The sequence below is a fragment of the Indicator indicator genome, chromosome 36, assembly GCF_027791375.1.
Source record: "Indicator indicator isolate 239-I01 chromosome 36, UM_Iind_1.1, whole genome shotgun sequence".
NCBI lineage: Eukaryota > Metazoa > Chordata > Aves > Piciformes > Indicatoridae > Indicator > Indicator indicator.
This window is the reverse complement of record NC_072045.1, coordinates 2,410,701-2,426,924: the sequence shown is the minus strand read 5'-3', so window position 1 is coordinate 2,426,924 and position 16,224 is coordinate 2,410,701. Positions and strand designations below refer to the sequence as shown.

Genomic DNA, 16,224 nt, shown 5'->3' with positions numbered 1-16,224 from the left:
AGGCTGCCCAGCAGGGATTTGCTTTCAGAGCATTCGGTGGGGGGAGGGAGAGGCCCTCTGGTGCTTCCCTCCCCGGCTCAAAGGGCAGCCCACGGTGGGCGGCTCAGGAAGAGCTCCTTCAGCCTGGGCTCCCAGCCTCCCTCCCCTGCCCATCCCCACCCCCTTTCTAGTGCAAAGGACGAAACCGACGGGGGCCCAGGGGGACTCTGGGGGAGCTGGGGAGAGGGAGGGGCCCAGGGGACCTCCTGCCTCCTCCACGGCAGTGGGCGAGGGGCGCAGCGGGAGGGGTCTGCAGCGCTGCAAGCCTAGGACAGAAGCTTTGCTCATGGTACAGGTCGGGCAGGACAGAGCTGCTGCTCCTGGCAGCTCCTGCTCCACCAGCACTGACCCACGGGGCTCTGCAGTTCAGCTGGCTCCAGGAGGCAGCCTCGTGCCAGCTCGGTGCCCGCTCACAGCCGGTCCATCCGGAAGGTGTCCTCTGTGGCAGGGTCGGCCAGCACCATGTCAGGGTCGTTCAGCATGTGCAGCCCGTCCAGGGTCAGAGGGTCGATTTTGAGTTCATCCAGGGGGAACTGGGAATCCGTGTCAAAGCTGACATCCCCCACCCCTGCCAAGGAGCTGGTCAGTTCTTTTGATAGGCTGGGGGGAGACTCTCCTGTCACTGGGGGGAGAGGAAGAGAGAGGCGTTGGCAGGGCCTGGCACCCGGCCTGTGCCAGCAGAGAGGCAGGGAGCAGCCTGCAGCAATCCTGGAATGATTCACTGAGCTCAGCCTGGAGCTCAGAGGACAAACATCTCCCTCCAACTGCCCCTCAGAGCGCCCCAGCACACAGCAGAGCCACACAGGGGCAGACCCAGGGCCCCACCTGAGTCTCCTTCCTGAGCCCTGGGTGCAGGAGCAGTGACCTCAGAGTGCAGCAGTCCCTGGCTGGGACACAAACTGGGCTGCAGCTCTCAGGGGCCTGTGCAGGGACTGCCTCCAAAGGTCCAACTGTGACCAGATCACCACCATCTGTGCCACCAGAATGAGCCTCTGCTGCCCAGCCCAGAGCTTGGCTCTCAGAGCTGCTCCCTCACTGCAGCAGGGATCCAGCAGAGCCATGGAGTCACAGGCTGGAGAAGACCTTTAAGATCACTGAGTCCAACCTTGCCCCAGCACTGCCAAGCTCACTGCTAACCCATGGCCCTCAGCAGCACATCTCCACACCTCTGAAACCCCTCCAGGGGTGGGGACTACACCACTGCCCTGGGCAGCCTGGGCCAGGCCTGGACAACCCTTCTAGGGAAGAAATTGTTCCTCATGTCCAACCTAAACCTCCCCTGGGGCAACTTGAGGCCATTCCCTCTTGTCCTACCACTTGTTCCCTGGGAGAAGAGCCCAAACCCCCACTTGGCTCCAGCCTCCTCTCAGGGAGCTGCAGAGAGCAATGAGGTCTCCCCTCAGCCTCCTCTTCTCCAGGCTGAACACCTCCAGGTCCCTCAGCTGTTCCCCCCCAGCCCTGTTCTCCAGACCCTTCCCCAGCTTCGTTGCCCTTCCCTGGACCCACTCCAGCCCCTCCATGCCTCCCCTCAGAGGCAGAGTCTGGAGGACAACCCAGGCTGCTGCTGCAGCTCTCCCTGTCTGCTGGGACTCACCCAGGGCCAGCAGGCTGCCAGGGGGGCAGAGCAAAGGTTGCACTGGAGGTGGCACCCATCCTGGAGGGGCAGCTCCCCCCTCCCCCTGGGGCAGGTCTGGCAGGAGGCTGAGCTCTGCTGCCTACCTGTCAGGATGATGTTGGGGATGTTCCCATGGCTGGAGTAGTTGAGCTGCTGCGAGTCCTGCAGGCTGCCATGGCTGCCTGTGAGTCCCATCATAGCTGCCTGGGAGTAGTTGAGGGTGGAGCAGGGGCTGTAGAGGCTGTTGGAGCTGATGGCATTCTCAATCATGTTGAACTGCTCCAGCTGCAGACAGGGCACAGGGCAGAGGTCACTGTGGGCAGCAGCAAAGACAGCAACACAACTTACACAGCTCTAGGGGGGGACCAAGCTGAGAGAGACATCAGGCCCCACAACTTCATCTGTAGCCTTCCTGCAGCAAACCCTCATCCTTTATACTCAACTCCCCAGAAGAGTTTCCTGCCAGTTTTGGGGTGCAGGGGAATGAGGACAGGGTGGATGCAGCAAGAGAGGTGATGCTTTGTGATGTAAGGACAAAGGAAAAGGCTTCAAACCAAAGTCAAAGCCCAGCAGGATCCATGCTGCCAGCTCAGGTGTCTCTGCCCATCGAGCACTGCCCCCCTGGAGCCATCTCCTGCTACCAGAGCACAGCGCCCAGCAGAATGAACCAGGGCAGTGCCTGGCCAAGCCAGCAAGGCCATGGCTCTGCCTGCTGCCATCTGGTGCCATGCAGAAGTTGTTTGCCAAACTCAGGACTCGGGTTTGTCACCACCTGCAAGTGAACCCTTCCCAAGTGGCCCAAGGACTTTGGGGCTTTTCCCATCGATCTGAATGACTTTGGGCAGAACTCCTTAAGAACATCTAAGAGGGACAGATGGGAAGGAGGAGTGGAGGGCAAAATAAAACAGCAGAAGTAGAGAAATCTCTGAGCCTTGCAAACTGAAACCAACAAAGCAAATCCATGTGGCCAGGGTGGGATCCCACAGACAGCAGCAGCTGCTCTTTGTTTAGCTTAAGCTGACAGTGGCCGAAACAGAGCTGAAAATCTGAGATGAATTTGCTCACCTGGTGGGATAGGGCATTAGCCTGCCTAGCTGTCATCTGCTGATCATAATAGGAGTCACCAAATACACTGCCCAGAATGGAAGAATGCTGAAAACAAAACAGAGCCTTTATGGTGCAAAACTCTCACAGACAGAGGGTCCCCAGCGGGCAGAGCTAGAGCCTCCTGAGCCGCCCCCGGGGGCAGGCAGTGCTGCCCTGAGCCAGCAACCACCACTGACCAGCAACTGGGGCAGGAGCCAGCCCCCAGCACAGAGCCTGCCTTGGGGGACACAGAAATACAGTCAGGTCAGACCAAACAAACTGCCTGGGGAGGACAGGACACAACACTTCTGGTGATGAGAACAGACGAACGCCAGGGCGACACAGAGAGAACTCTGCAGCTGCTCTGGGGAGGGGTTGGGGGGAAAGACAAACCCCACACAGGAGGGAGCTGCATGTCTGGACAGGATGCAGTGCAAAGCCCTTCCCCAGCAACCAGCTCCCTGCCTCTGCAGCACCAGGAGCAGAACATGCCAGAGGAAAAGGGACTCCTGAAGTCATCTGCCCTGAGCTGCAGGTCAGCAAGAGAAGGAGAAGGCCTGGGAGGGCATCTGAGCAGTGCTTTGGAGGCCAGAACCTCAGCAGGACCCCTCAGCCTGGCTGGCTTTGCTGTCCCTCCAGCACAAGTGTCCATCAATCACTCTCCACTGCCTATCAGTCACCTCAAGGAGGACTCCAGGGGCAGAGTCTGCCCTTCAGAACTGTCCCAAGGAACTGCCAGGGAGAAATGAAAGTACAGAGAGATCTCTGCTGCTGGAAAGCTGTCCAGGTGCTGATCCTCCAGCTGAAAAGCCACAGCCACTGTCAGGGCACCTCCAGAAGGTGGTGCCTGGGACAGACAATTTCCAGTCCTGAGAAAAAGCCAACACCTTGCACAGCCCTTTCCAGCTGCTTCACCTGCACGTCACGAGGGGAAGGCTACAAACCTCCCCTTCAGCAGCACAGAAAATAGAAGCAAAAGCCCCAGAAACACCAGACCAGAGTTAGTCAAAAGCACTGAACATAGCCAGAAACCACCTGAAGACATCCACCACCAGCAACCTCCTGCTCCAGCAGCAGCTCTCAGCACAGCTGCTGTGCAGGCTGCATGCAAGGGGAAGAATGGAGCCTTGCAGAAAACAAATCTGAATTGCCCCCAGCCTCCATCAGAAAGCAGCAGCAACCTGCTCTTCTGCAAGCCACCCAAAGCCTTCCCAGCTCCAGGCAGAGCCCTCAGCCAGGGCACCATGGCAGGAACTGGCAGCCTGAGGATTGGACTCCCTGCAGGAAGGAGGCTGGAAGCTCAGCACAAGCTGCACAACTCCTTGCTGAGCAGATCCTGCTGGATCCAAGAACTGCTCCAAGCACTGTCCAGCAGCTGCATGGGGGTGTGGGGGTCTGCTGGAGGCACTTGGAGAAGAGAGAAGAGAGCTGCAGGGAAGTGCTGCTGGGTGAGCTCAGAGCACTGTGTTTGGAGTGTGACACTGGCAGGGGCAGAACAGGCAGCAGACAGCTGTGACAAACCTGTCCCAGCAGATCAAGAGCCCCAAAGAGGCTCCAGGATTGCCCTTTGATTTCTGACATTTCATTTTACAGCCTTCCACAAGTGGGGCAAAGCCTCAAATCTCTGCTGTCCACCACACCTCCAGTCTCTGCCTTCCAGCAAGCACTGTCCCACCCCAGCAGCGTGGGTGACACAAGGAGCCCCAGGCAGGAGCCCCAGGCAGGAGCCCCAGGGCTGCTGCTGCAGTGTCAGTGAGCACTGGCAGGAGCCTGGAGCCCTCTCTGTGCTCAGCTCTGGAGTGCTCTGCTCTGGAGTGCTCTGCTCACTCCATCTGTGAGCCCTGCAGCTCCCAAAGGAAATCAGCTGCAAATGTCATTACTTCAACACTTCAGAGGCCTGGGGGTAATTTATTGACAGCTCTGTGCAGAACATCTTGCTAACAGCATCTCCTGCAGGAGCATGAGGTCTGTTTTGCCAACAGTACATCTTCTTGGGTTAATGATGTGGTGACTGCAAGAGAACAAAGGAGGGGAAAACCCAACAGCCACCCCCAAACCACAACCCCCTGCCCTAAACCATGGGTCTCCAAATACATACCACAGGGTCCAGCACAGCCACTACCAGCAGCAGATTTCTAGCTAATGGGAACAGTGTGCCAGGTGGCAAAGCAGAGAAGCAGAGTGGTGAGAGGCCACTGCCCATGCAGACAGAGCTGGCAGCTATGAGCAGAGCTTTCCAAGCCATGGGGGACAGGAGGACCTCCATGAGACACACACAGACACAGAGACACATCTGAGACACGAGAGCAGAGGCTGGGAGATGTGGAAAGGTGAAAAAACACCTAAGTGATAAAATAACCCCAAAGCAGCCCCGGGCTGGTGTTTTTGGAGCTCACCTCCCACTGATCCCCTGCACCTCCAATTCAAGGGAGAAAAGCAGCCACAAGGACCACCCCCCCCAGTCACACCTGCTTCATTCTGCTCTTGGCAGCCAGGGCCAGCCTCTTCCACAAAGGGTAAGTGGCACCAAGCTGCCTCTCCTCATGGATCCTGCTCCCCACAATCACAACCAGCCCAAATTTTCCTTCCCAACTCTTGTGAGGTCTTTTTCCTTCTCTTCTTGCCTCTCCCCAGGCTTCTGCAGCCTCAAGAGGTTCACCAGCCCTGAGAGCTTGCTGGCCACTACCAGCTTTTGGCTGCTAGCTGGAGGCAGGGAGCTGCCTGGTCCTTAACTGTACATTTTGAAGAGGGGAAACCTGCTGCCTTCTCCCCAGAGTGCTGCTGTGCCACCTGGAACAGCAAAACTGAAAGGGAGTTTGCAGGACAAGAGAAGCCCAAGAGGGACAAAACCCAAAGAGTCAAGGATGTGCTGCACTGGGAGTGGTGGCTGCACCCCAGGCCTTGGGAATGAGCAGTGGATAAGACCACAGGAGTTAGGGAGAGGTCAAAGGGGAAAGAAAATCAAGGAAAACTCAAAACTGGATGAGCTCTGGGTCTGAACATCTGCAGCAAAACTGCACCAGCTCTGCTCTGCAGGCCAGCCTGGGCTGGGGGTCAGTCTGCTCCTTGTGCTTGAGCCACACAGAGCACAGAAGTGGCAGAGCAGCAGAAGACAAGCAACAGTCACACAAAGGTTGAGGAAATGCACAGTCCTGGCTCTGGGGCTGAGCTTGCCAGGGACCTGCCTCTAAGGGCAAGGGGGGAGGCAGCTTCTGCTTTGGAACCAAGAAGGGGCAGCACTTATCTGGAGAGGATCCTCTGGCAGCCTCAGCAGCAAATGATGAGGCAGCAAAGGGATTTTCAGGCTCTGCTGTGATGCTCTGGAAGAATTCCCTGCACCTTGTTTCTACAGGTGGGATTCAGAGGGCAGCCCCAGGGAGCTGCTGCAGCAGGCACACACCAGGAGTACTCCAAAGGCTCTGCTTTGCCCTGCTGCTGCCAGACACAGATTCCCCTTCCCAGGGCTGCACAAAGCCCAGGCTGGGACCTGCACACAGGAGCTGTGAGAGGGCAGAGTGCTCCCTGGCCCAGCACCTGCCAGCCACAGCTTCCAGGGCATTTCTCAGTGCATGTTCCCTCGTGAAGGACTCTAGTGTCCTGCTGTGAAGGCATCTGCCCGCAGAAGGGATGTTTGGTGCCACCAGAGTCACCCTGCTGCAAGAACCTCTTGGCTTTCCCTCTCTCTCCTCCCTGCCCTCTCAGCCCTACCTGCCAGCTCCTGGATGATTGCTAACTGATGGGGCTGTGCTGGAGGTGCTGCCCAAGCTCCCCCCCAGAGCAATCCCTGAGTTTTCAGCAGTGTTTGAACAGCAGCTTGGCTCAATCCAGAGGGAATTCAGAAGCTACTGGGAACCTGTGGAGCTGAATGAGGCTGCAGGGGGATGAGCATGAGGCACAGAATGAGACAGCTGTGGGGCAGTGATGGAGACTCAGCCAGAGACACACACAAGGAGGAAGGGCTGTGGAAGCAGAGAGTCCCTTACTTGAGGGGAGCTGCCAGGAGAGAAGCCTTGATTGGAGACAGGAGAGGTGGGAGACTGGTTGGCTGGGGAGCCAGCATTACTGCGGTACTGCTGGAGGGAGGCCTACAGAACAACACAGAGTTAGAGACCAGGGCACTGGGGGGGCTGCAGAGTGCCCCTGGCTGGGGGTGCAGCTGGGGGAGCAGCTCCTGGCTGGGCATCAGGCAGGGTCACTGCGAGCAGTGCTGCAGACAGGGCAGAGCCTAGGGGGCTGGGATGGCCCAGAGCAGGGCACTGCTCCACCACCACAGCTGAGAGGTCTCCTCCCTGCCCTCTGCTGTGCCCAGTTCGAGCAGTGCTGCTCAGCCAGCAGGGCAGGGCAGGGCTGGGAAGAACTCAAGACTCCTTTGGGTATTCTTCAGTCCAGCTGCCATCCCCACACCTCCTCACCCTGTGCTCACCCAGCCCTGCAGATCCTGGGTCCCTCTGCCCAGTGCTGGGCAGCCTGGGGGTTCCTGACTCAAGTCACTGAGGCCTTCCAAAAGCAGCTTCTGAGCCCAGGACATGGAGCAGACCTTGGCTGAGCTCCCACCACAGTGTGCAGCTCACAGCAGTGACACTGAGCCTGCTCTCAGCTGTCCAGAGAGCACAACCTGCAGAGCTTTCCCTTTCTTGGGCCATGAGGAGCCCTGGGTTGGAAGCCATCAGCAATCACCCTGATGGCATTGCCATGATGGCACTGATGAACATCAGCAACCACCTCAGCTCCCTCACCACACCTCCTCTGGTGACTGAGGAGAACCTGCAGTGGAAAAGCTCTGAACAGCACAGGGATTTCATCAGACAGCTCTGCAGTGGGGCAGAGACTGAGCTCAGGGCTCCTGGACACCAAACCCTGGGAATCTCCACAGAAATGTGGTTTACCCCTTCCTGCTCTGCACTGCCTCTCAGCCTCTGCAAGCAGCTCCCCAGATGCAAAGGATTTCAGTGCTGCTGTGAGAGGCTGCCCAGCCTTGACCAGCCAGCTCTAGACTGCAGTTAACTGAGGAGAGGATTGCAGAGAGAAGCACAGCACCCTGCAAGTTAAGGTCATAAAGAAGTTTTGGATGAGGAAAGCAACACAGAAAGCAAGGAATGAAAATCAGCATCATCCCCAGCCAGGGATTAGAGTCAAAGCACTGGGACACACCTGAGGCAGGTTGGTGCCCTCCCCACTGCTGGATTTGTCCTTCCCTCTTCCCCTCCCAGTCCTGGGAGGGAAGTGGCACCTTCCAAAGAGCTCTTCTCAGCACAAACTGTTCAGTGCTCCACCCACAAATGAAACCCCTGGGCAAGTGCTAGAGCAACAGAGAAGAGTTTCTGCCCAGTGGTACCAGCTGCTACCAGCGCAGGACACAGCAGGGCAGAGGGAGCAGAGAATGGGCTGTGAAATCCTTCCCCAGCTGCTCTGGAGCCCTGCTGCTGCTCTGCAGTTTGGATTTCCAGGTGCAGAGACACTGAGACCCTGTCACAACAGAGAGACTGGTCAGAGCTCACCAGTGGGTGTGGGAACACTGCTGGGCACCTGAGAGCAGCCACAAACACTTTTGAATATAATGATGCATGGCCTTACAGTCCCTCAAAGGAAAGGGCTCTAAAGTGAGAGAAGACCCCTGGGGTTCTCCCCAGCTTTTGGAGGAAGCACCTTGGCAGCTTCCCTTCTGCAGGTGCCAGGCTGTAGCTCACCACATGCTGGGGGAACCTTGCCTCTGACAGCCTGAGAAGGCAGCAGTGGGGCAGGAGAGAAATGCTGAGGACTTAAGCTGTGCTCTGATCAAAGGGGGGGTCACAGGGACACCAAACCCAGCAGACACCAAACCCAGCAGACACCAAACCTTCCTTTTCCCCTAGAGACAACCATTTAAAGGTGGATTCAACCCAAACCATTCCAGGCCTCCTGAAGCTTCAGAGCGAAGCAGCCTTTGAGAGTCTCACTGCCAGAAGTCTGCTGATGCCAAGGGCTGCCCAGCTCCCCCCTGGCCACCCCCCTGCACCCCAGGGGCTGCCCAGGCAGGGCCAGGTCCTTACCGAGTTGATGTCGATGCCCATAGCCGGCTGGCTCTGGCTGCCCGGCGGGGACTGGGGCATGGAGGAGGGCACCGTGACAGAGAGAGGAGGCAGCTGAGGGCCTCGCTGCAAGCCAGAGCTCTGCAGCAGAGGAGTGTTCTGAGGCAGGGTGCTGGCCACCTGGGGCTGCTGCTGCTGCTGGGAAGTTGTCTGGGTAAAAAAGGGGTAGGGGGGAAGCTGCTGCTCCAGGGACAAAGCATCCATGGCCACGGCCTGCAAAAGAGAGCCAGAGTCAGCCAGGCTGCCTCCAAGCACTGCCAGCTGCACCCCAAGGGGCCCACACCAAGCTGGCCAAGCTGAGCTGGCACTGGACAAAACCTCACCTAAAGCAGCCTGCAGGCTGCTTCTGAACCTTTAGGTGAGGCTTTGTTCAGTGCCAGCTGAGCTTGGCTGGCTTAGGATCACCTCCAGACACTCCACAGGTCTGAGGCTGCTGACCCAGAGCCACAACTGGAAAAGCTTCTCTCAGCAATCAGAGAAATGGCTTTGGGACAATGCCAGGAGAGAGACCAAAAAAGTGTCCCCAAGGTGAGGTTTTGCCCCAGGCCTGGGGAACAGAAAATGCCCTCTGTGCCCTCCACAAACCTCTCCCTCTTGAAGGCTCTGACCTAACAAAGAGACTCAAAGGAGAGCTTCCCATTGCCCTGTGGCTGAAGGGCTTTCCTTGTGCAGTTAAGCTCCTACCTGAGTGATTGGTGACAGAGGGGACAGTGTAGGAGACATCTGCTGTGCCTGTGGTCGCCTGGAGTCGGCGCTCAGGGCCAGAGGGCTGCCGGTGGGGGGGCGGTGCTGGGACGGCGCTGCCGGCGGCGACATTCCTGCCGGGGAGCAAGGGAGCAGCAGCTGCAGGGGGCACACAGCAGGGCCCCACCGAGCCTGGAGCTGGGCTCACTGCCCAGGCAATGCCAACGGCTGTCAGGAGTGGAGAAACCACTGCGTGCAAAGAGTGAACAGGACCCAGGCTGGAACTCATGAGCGAGGCTGCAAGTCACTGCCACAGCAGCACAGAATGGCTTGGAGGGGACTTTCAACAACATCCAGGTCCAAACCCCTGCCATGGGTCCCACCAGCCCAGCTTGTCCAGGCCTCATCCAGCCTGGCTTTCTACACTTCCAGGCTTGGAGCCTCCACAACATCTCTGGGCAACCTGTTCCAGTGCCTCAGCACCCTCCTGGGGAAATATTTCCTCCTGTCCCATCTCAGTCCAGCTTCTTCCCCTCTGCAGCCATCACGCCTTCCCCTGTCACTCCAGGCCTGTGTGCAAAGTCCCTCCCCTGGAGCTCCCTTCAAACCCTGGCAGGCTGCTCTAAGGTCTTCCTTGAGCCTTCTCCTCTCCAGGCTGGACAGCCCCAATGCTCCCAGCCTGGCCTTACAGCAGTGGTGCTGCAGCCTTGGGATCCTCTTCATGACTCCTCTGAATCTGCTCTAAAACTGCTGCCAGGCTGAAGAGCATCAGGATGAGAGGAAGATCCCTGTGGTTTATCCTGGACCAAAGCCAGGCACGGCTGTCCAGGTCCGTGCAGAGACACTGACTGGAGGCTGGAACAGGCAGAGCAGCTTCAGAGGTGACCCAAAGCAGAGGTCCAGCCCCCACAGGCTGCCAGGCTGCAGGCAGTGCCCCAGAAGAGGCTCTGCTGCAGTTGTGAGGGCTCCAGCCTCAGAGAGAGGAGAGCAGCTCAAGCAACAGAACTGGTCTGAGGGCACTCAGGGTGTTAGAAAAGCAAAAGCCTATTTGATGGAAAATGCAGAAGAAAAACTGGTTCCACAGGAAGGGCTCTGGGTTGAATGGTCTAGCAGTGAGCAGGGAGGCAGGAAACATCCTTCATACCCTGAGGAGCTGCCAGGGGGCAGGGGTAAACAAGTGCAGGATTGGCATTTTGGTCAAATCCAACACAAAACCCTGGAAGTTTTCAAACCTCCCCTGCCTTCTGCCTCACCCTAGAGGAACCAAGACACCCTGGAAAGTGATTTCAGGACAATCCAACCAGCGAGCTGTTCTTCCAGAGCTGCCAGAAAGGAGGAATTCAGGAGAGCCTGCGAGCTCCTAGGCACTTGGCAAACGTTCAAGGCCTCCAGGCAGGCTGCCAGGGAGCCAGGAAGTCCAGGCTGCCAAGGAGCCAGCAGGCAAACTGGCTCAGAGCAGGCAGCTCCTGGGCACTGCCTGGCTGCCCCTGTGCCCATTACAGACCTCAGGAAGCTCCAGTGCACACCTGGGCAGCCCTAACCTGCTGGCAGCTGGTTGTGACCTGGCAGCAGTTGGTGTCCCCACATTCTCCTGGGGCTGCTGAGGGCACAGAAGTTCAAAAGCCTTCAGGCTGTTGTGCAAGGGAGGTTTGGAAGGATCAGGAGAGCACCAAACACTGCCTGTGCCAAGGATTAAACCACAGGATGGCCTCCAGAGGCAGGCAGGAAAACCAGCAAGGAGAGCACCTCTGGAACCTCTTCTGCCTCTGACAGACCAGGAGGGGTCTGCAAAGCAGTCACAGCCTCATCTCTGTGGGCTGCTGCTGTTTGCTTTGCTAAGTCTGGAGAGCACAAGGCAGCAGCTCAGCAGGGCCTAACTCCATGCAAGCTGTTACACAGCAGCCTCACAGAGCTCTGCTGGAAGCAGAGCATCACTTAGGCTGAAGAAGGCCTTTAGGATCAGCAAGTCCACCCTCAGCCCCACATCAGCCCAAAAAGCAACACTCAGCACCCAACTTCCACACCCCAAGAGGAGAGGCCCACAGCAGATGAGTGTCAAGTCCCCAAGGGCTGGCATCTTACCCTGATTGGCAGTGCTGATGCCCAAGTGAGTCAGGTTGGCAGCAAGATTCCCAGTGCTGTTGGAGCTACTCAGGGCTGGGAATGTGGATTCCTCAGGGTCCAAGGGTGTTGGGAGAGGGGAAGGGAAGTGGATGTTTGTCAGGTCTGGCAGGGAGCCGCCCGTGTTGTGCGTGGCAGGGATCAAGGCTGTAGTGTTCTCCTGGTCAGCTGAAGGGAAGATGCTGAACAGGGGAGAGACAAAAATGAGAGGCAAATTGAATTGCAGCTCCTGAGGGCAGCTCTGCAGAAAGAGAAGGTGCCACAGGCAGAAATCTTTCTTCTCTGATACACCAATCAGAGAGCCAACAGCCAGCAGGGCACTCAGAGAGGATCTGGCTTGTCTGGGATCTCCTGCAGGGTTAGGACATCTAAGGGCTCTTCAGGAAGCTCAAGAGCAAGATGACATTGACCACACAACAGATCTCAATGCTCTGGAAGAAACAATTGCTCCAAACTTACTTGATTCCTGGTACTTCACAAGATTTAGGTCTTGATGACCCAGTCTGCAACAGAAAGAAGAGATTTGTAAAGGCAAAGATACTGCTGGGAACGAGGATGGGCTGAAACTGGCAGCTTCTGGTCAGCTGAATCCCTTCCTGCACAGGAGCTGCTCTGCACCAGAGCTCCTGAAGCCCTTACAAGATATCTGGCACCTCTGCTGCTTTACTGTCTCAAAAAGGCTCCAAATGGAAGAGTTCTTCCTGACAGGATCAAACATGGCCACAGACAGCTACAAATCAAATGTCTCTGATCTCATCTTTGGTGATTTGGTGCTAAGCACAACTTTTAAACTCTAACCTCTGCCAGCAGCCTGCTTTGGTTGACAACTTTCAGAGCCTAAATATCAAATCTCTGCACTCTGCAATGTGAGATCCTCACCTTTTTAGTGTCCCATCCTTGCTTAGAGAGGGTTTTGTCTGCCTCAGAGGTTGGTTCCTCCATTCCAGGGACAGTCAGTAGCAGAACTACAACAGAAAACAAAAGGAATTCAGTAAGAAATGCTCGAGTTTGGGGGGGTCCCTGCTGACTGCCCCTGGACCAGCTGAGCTTTAAGATCCCTCCAGCCCAGTGCTCTCCATGGCTCTGTGGCTCTGCAGGCACAGGAGGAGCTGCAGGACACTGCACATGCAGCTGGGAGCTGCACCTTCCCATCTCCAGGGTCAGGTGGGGTTCAGGGGTGCTGCACCTTCCCATCTCCGGGGTCAGGTAGGGGTCGGGCTGCTGCAGGCAGCTCACAGCCGGAGCCAGCAGAGGGCACCGCGATCACCGCCGCGGGGCTGAGCTGCTCACCGGAGCCTCGGCAGGGGCTGCCGGCAGGGGAGGGCTCCAGAGCTGTCTCCCTGCTGAATTTCTGCAGCTGCCCATCAGTTCCTGAAGGACACTGCTCTGAATGTTACCAAGACTGCTGCTGGGTCTCCTCTGTTTACCTCTTTTCTGCTGCATGTCCTGTGAGCCTCCTGTAAAGGATTCTGGCTGGGCTGGGGCCATGGTGCTCTGGTGCAAGGCAGAGTCAGAATTTGTCCTGAAAGGAAGGCAGAAATCTAAGGAAATTTCTATTGCCAACTGCTCTCAAGAATGATTAACCTGAGAGAAAGGTAACAGCTCCATAAACCTGAGCAGCCTGCACTAAACCCCCAAACCCACACCTGGCACGGGGCAGGCACAGGGCAGGCACAGCCTCCTGGGGAAGCAAACAAGCTGCAGAACCAGTGAGCTGCAGCCTGCAGAGCAATTGCCTCGGTGCTGGGGTGCAGGGGACGCAGGGGGTGCAGGACAAACTGGGTGCTGTCACTAGAACAGGACTGGCTCTGCCCTGTGAGGGCTGGGCCTGATCAAACAGTGCTACTTCCAAATTGGAAGCTGCTTCTCCATCCTGTGGTCAGAGCAGTCCTTGCAAAGCAAGCAGCCCTGACTGGTGGGGAAGGGATCCAGGATGGAGAGGGGGACCTCCATGGGAACACATCCCTCAGGATCAGCACAGGTGACCATGTAGGGACCTGCACCACACACACAACAGGCAGCTCTGTGCTGCTTCCCACTGCAGCACCTGCAAGGCAGAAGGAGCCAAAGCTTTGACTCCTCAGCAGCTCTGGAGCACAGCAGCCCCTGGCTAGCTCTGCATTCTGAAGGAGCAGGGCAGGTGGCAGCTCTGGCTTCACAAGGGTGAGCAGAAGCAAAGCAAACCAGGTCCCTCCTCAGCCCAGGAGGGCATGGCAGTGGGCAGGGCAGCTCGGGTGCCCAGCTGCTGGGGGAACAACAAAGGCCTCTGCTGCACACCCAAGTGCTGCAGTCCCAGGGCAGGCCAAAGGCCAACACCAAGCCCAAGCAAGCAGCCCCTGAGGGCCAGCAGTGTGCCACTCACCTTCTCCAGCTGGTGTCTGATGGAGGTGACAGATACACAGTGCCATAGGGACAGCTGTCCACGTGAGGCCTCAGTTAAGGGGCAGAACATCTCTTGCTCACTGAAGGAGGAGGCTGCTGGAGATCTTTTCCTAAGGAGTAACTCAACTGACCCTGTGAGAAGCACTGAGCTCCCAGGAGAAAGGAAAAGGAGAAAGGAAAAGGGCACCACACTGACTTCAACAGGACATTCAAAGTCTTTTTCTGGATTGCTGTCACCTGGCAGGGCAACCCTCCTCCTTTGCCCTCCTGAGCTCTACCCTGAGGAGCTGTCACCTCTGCACTCACACCTCCCCTTCAGCCCCCTCAAGCCACTCTGATCACAGCACATCCCAAGGCAGTCAGGAGCTAATCAGCAGTTAATTCCTTGTCACCAGCAGCACTTGGCAAGGGCTGAGCTGATGAATCAACTTGTAATGAACACAGAGCAGCAACAGATCCTCCTGCTGTGGGTTTACCCAGCTCTGGAGGCAAACTTTCACCCAGGCTGTTTGCCTTTTCTATCCAAGGATCTCAGCCCCTCCCAGCTCCAAGGCATCACCTGCTGAGAGGGGAACCCCTTGCTCTGCACAGCAGCAGCTACCCAGGGACCAGAGCACAGCTCAGGGGGAGCAGGGCACATGGGGTTCTTCTCCCTGGTATCAGGTGGCTGAGAGGAAACAGCCAGGGGAAGGTTAGGTTGTTAGGTTAGGGTTAGGTTAGACTCTTCACTGCAGGAGTGGTCAGGGATTGGCACAGGCTGCCCAGGGAGGTGGTGGAGTCTCCACCCCTGCAGGTGTGCAAGAAACCTGCGGCCATGGCAGCTGGGGCCACGGTGGTGTTGGGTTGCTGGGGACTGGGTGATCCTGGAGGCCTTTCCAATCCAAACCATTCCACGGCTCCCCGAGGTGAGAAGCAGCTGGAGTGGCAGGTGAGGAGGGCAGGGAGAAGGCAGCTGTGCTCTGGTGGCACTGTGCCAGCTCAGCACCCAAAGGATATCTGCCTGCCATGCTTGTCCACCGAGAGCGGGCGGCGGTGCGGCGAGCCCAGGCGGTTCCTGTCCCGGTACACCCTGTCCACCAGCCCGTGGTGCCGAGTGGTCCTGCTCGTGTCCAGCCCCGAGGACTGAAAGGGAGTCTGAGAGAGACAACAAAGTCAGGAGCAGGGGAAGGTGAGAGCAGTCTGCCCAGAACCCCCTCACGGTGTACCAGGCTGCAGGCCTCTAAGGAACGAGACTCAAACCTGCACACGGACAAGGGCAGACACCTCCATTGCTCCTCCTCCACTCTCCCCCTGGCTGTGGAGAGCAATTCCCAAGGCTCTCTAAGGAGAAGCAGAGGCAGCCCATGCCAGCCCTGCCCTCAGGAATCAGCCCTGCTCTCCAACCTTTGCATCTCCACCCCACCACCCCTGGGGGAGCAGGAAGCCTGCCAGCCACTGCCTGGGCATCCCCTCGGTGCAGCATGCAGCGTGCATCCAGAGGAACATGCTGGCACCTACAAGGGCAGGAGATGCAGGAAGGAGATGCACAGGGAGCCTAACACCCACCCAAACCACACCACCTTCCCTCAGAGCTGCCTTCCAGCAGGGCTGTTTGAAGGAGATGCTGAGAGAACTGAAAGGAACAAAGCAGAGCAGTTCCCTTCCTCAGCCCAGCAGGGCCAGGCCCCCTGCTCCCGAGGGGCTCTGCCTTTCCCTCTGCTCCTCCAGCAGACCCAGGTGGCCTGATTCCACCTCCACTCTTATCAGCAGCAGCATCCTGGGCTATTTATTGCTTGTCAGGAAGGGAGTTCAGAGAATGAGGATGGCAGAGAAAGAGAGCAAATGAATTCTCAGGCTGAGCTGTTCAACTCCTGCACTCCCCAAAGCCCTTCCCTTGCATACCTGCAGTGGGGGGAGAGGAAGTGCTGAATGGTGGAGCCCTGCTCATGCTTCCACAGCAATGGATGGGTCTCTGGAGGGGAGAAAAGCTCCCAGTCCTGCACTCCTTGCCAATGTGAACAGCTTTGCTGAGTCCCTCAACACCATCTGTTTGGAAATCCAAAATTTCCTCCTCCATTCAGGTGCTGCACGTGGCAAAGGCTCTGGCCTGGCTGCCAAGCCACGAAACCATCTGGCTCCAGCAGGAAGCTTTGAATTGCAGCCTTTGCTTTTCAAGTGTCCAGCTTGGGCCTGCTTTAAATTCTTGTTTCTGAGAAGTTTTACATTTATTTTGAGAGGGTTTGTTTGCAA

The 16,224-nt window shown here is 57.4% G+C and overlaps 1 protein-coding gene across 2 annotated transcripts in view; it reads right to left on the bottom strand.

Moving 5' to 3' along the window:
- Nucleotides 1–449: 449 nt before the first annotated feature.
- Nucleotides 450–16,224, bottom strand: part of CRTC1 (CREB regulated transcription coactivator 1) — a 32,199-nt gene continuing 16,424 nt past the window's right edge. For both annotated transcript variants that reach the window (XM_054396191.1, XM_054396192.1), the window contains 12 exons: nucleotides 14,992–15,129; nucleotides 13,976–14,037; nucleotides 13,041–13,135; nucleotides 12,493–12,578; nucleotides 12,073–12,116; nucleotides 11,575–11,795; nucleotides 9,493–9,626; nucleotides 8,770–9,021; nucleotides 6,724–6,825; nucleotides 2,720–2,806; nucleotides 1,759–1,939; nucleotides 450–661 (listed from right to left, as the gene is read on the bottom strand). In XM_054396191.1, coding sequence (XP_054252166.1) covers nucleotides 450–661; nucleotides 1,759–1,939; nucleotides 2,720–2,806; nucleotides 6,724–6,825; nucleotides 8,770–9,021; nucleotides 9,493–9,626; nucleotides 11,575–11,795; nucleotides 12,073–12,116; nucleotides 12,493–12,578; nucleotides 13,041–13,135; nucleotides 13,976–14,037; nucleotides 14,992–15,129 — 1,614 coding nt within the window. The remainder of the gene's footprint in view (nucleotides 662–1,758; nucleotides 1,940–2,719; nucleotides 2,807–6,723; nucleotides 6,826–8,769; nucleotides 9,022–9,492; nucleotides 9,627–11,574; nucleotides 11,796–12,072; nucleotides 12,117–12,492; nucleotides 12,579–13,040; nucleotides 13,136–13,975; nucleotides 14,038–14,991; nucleotides 15,130–16,224) is intronic.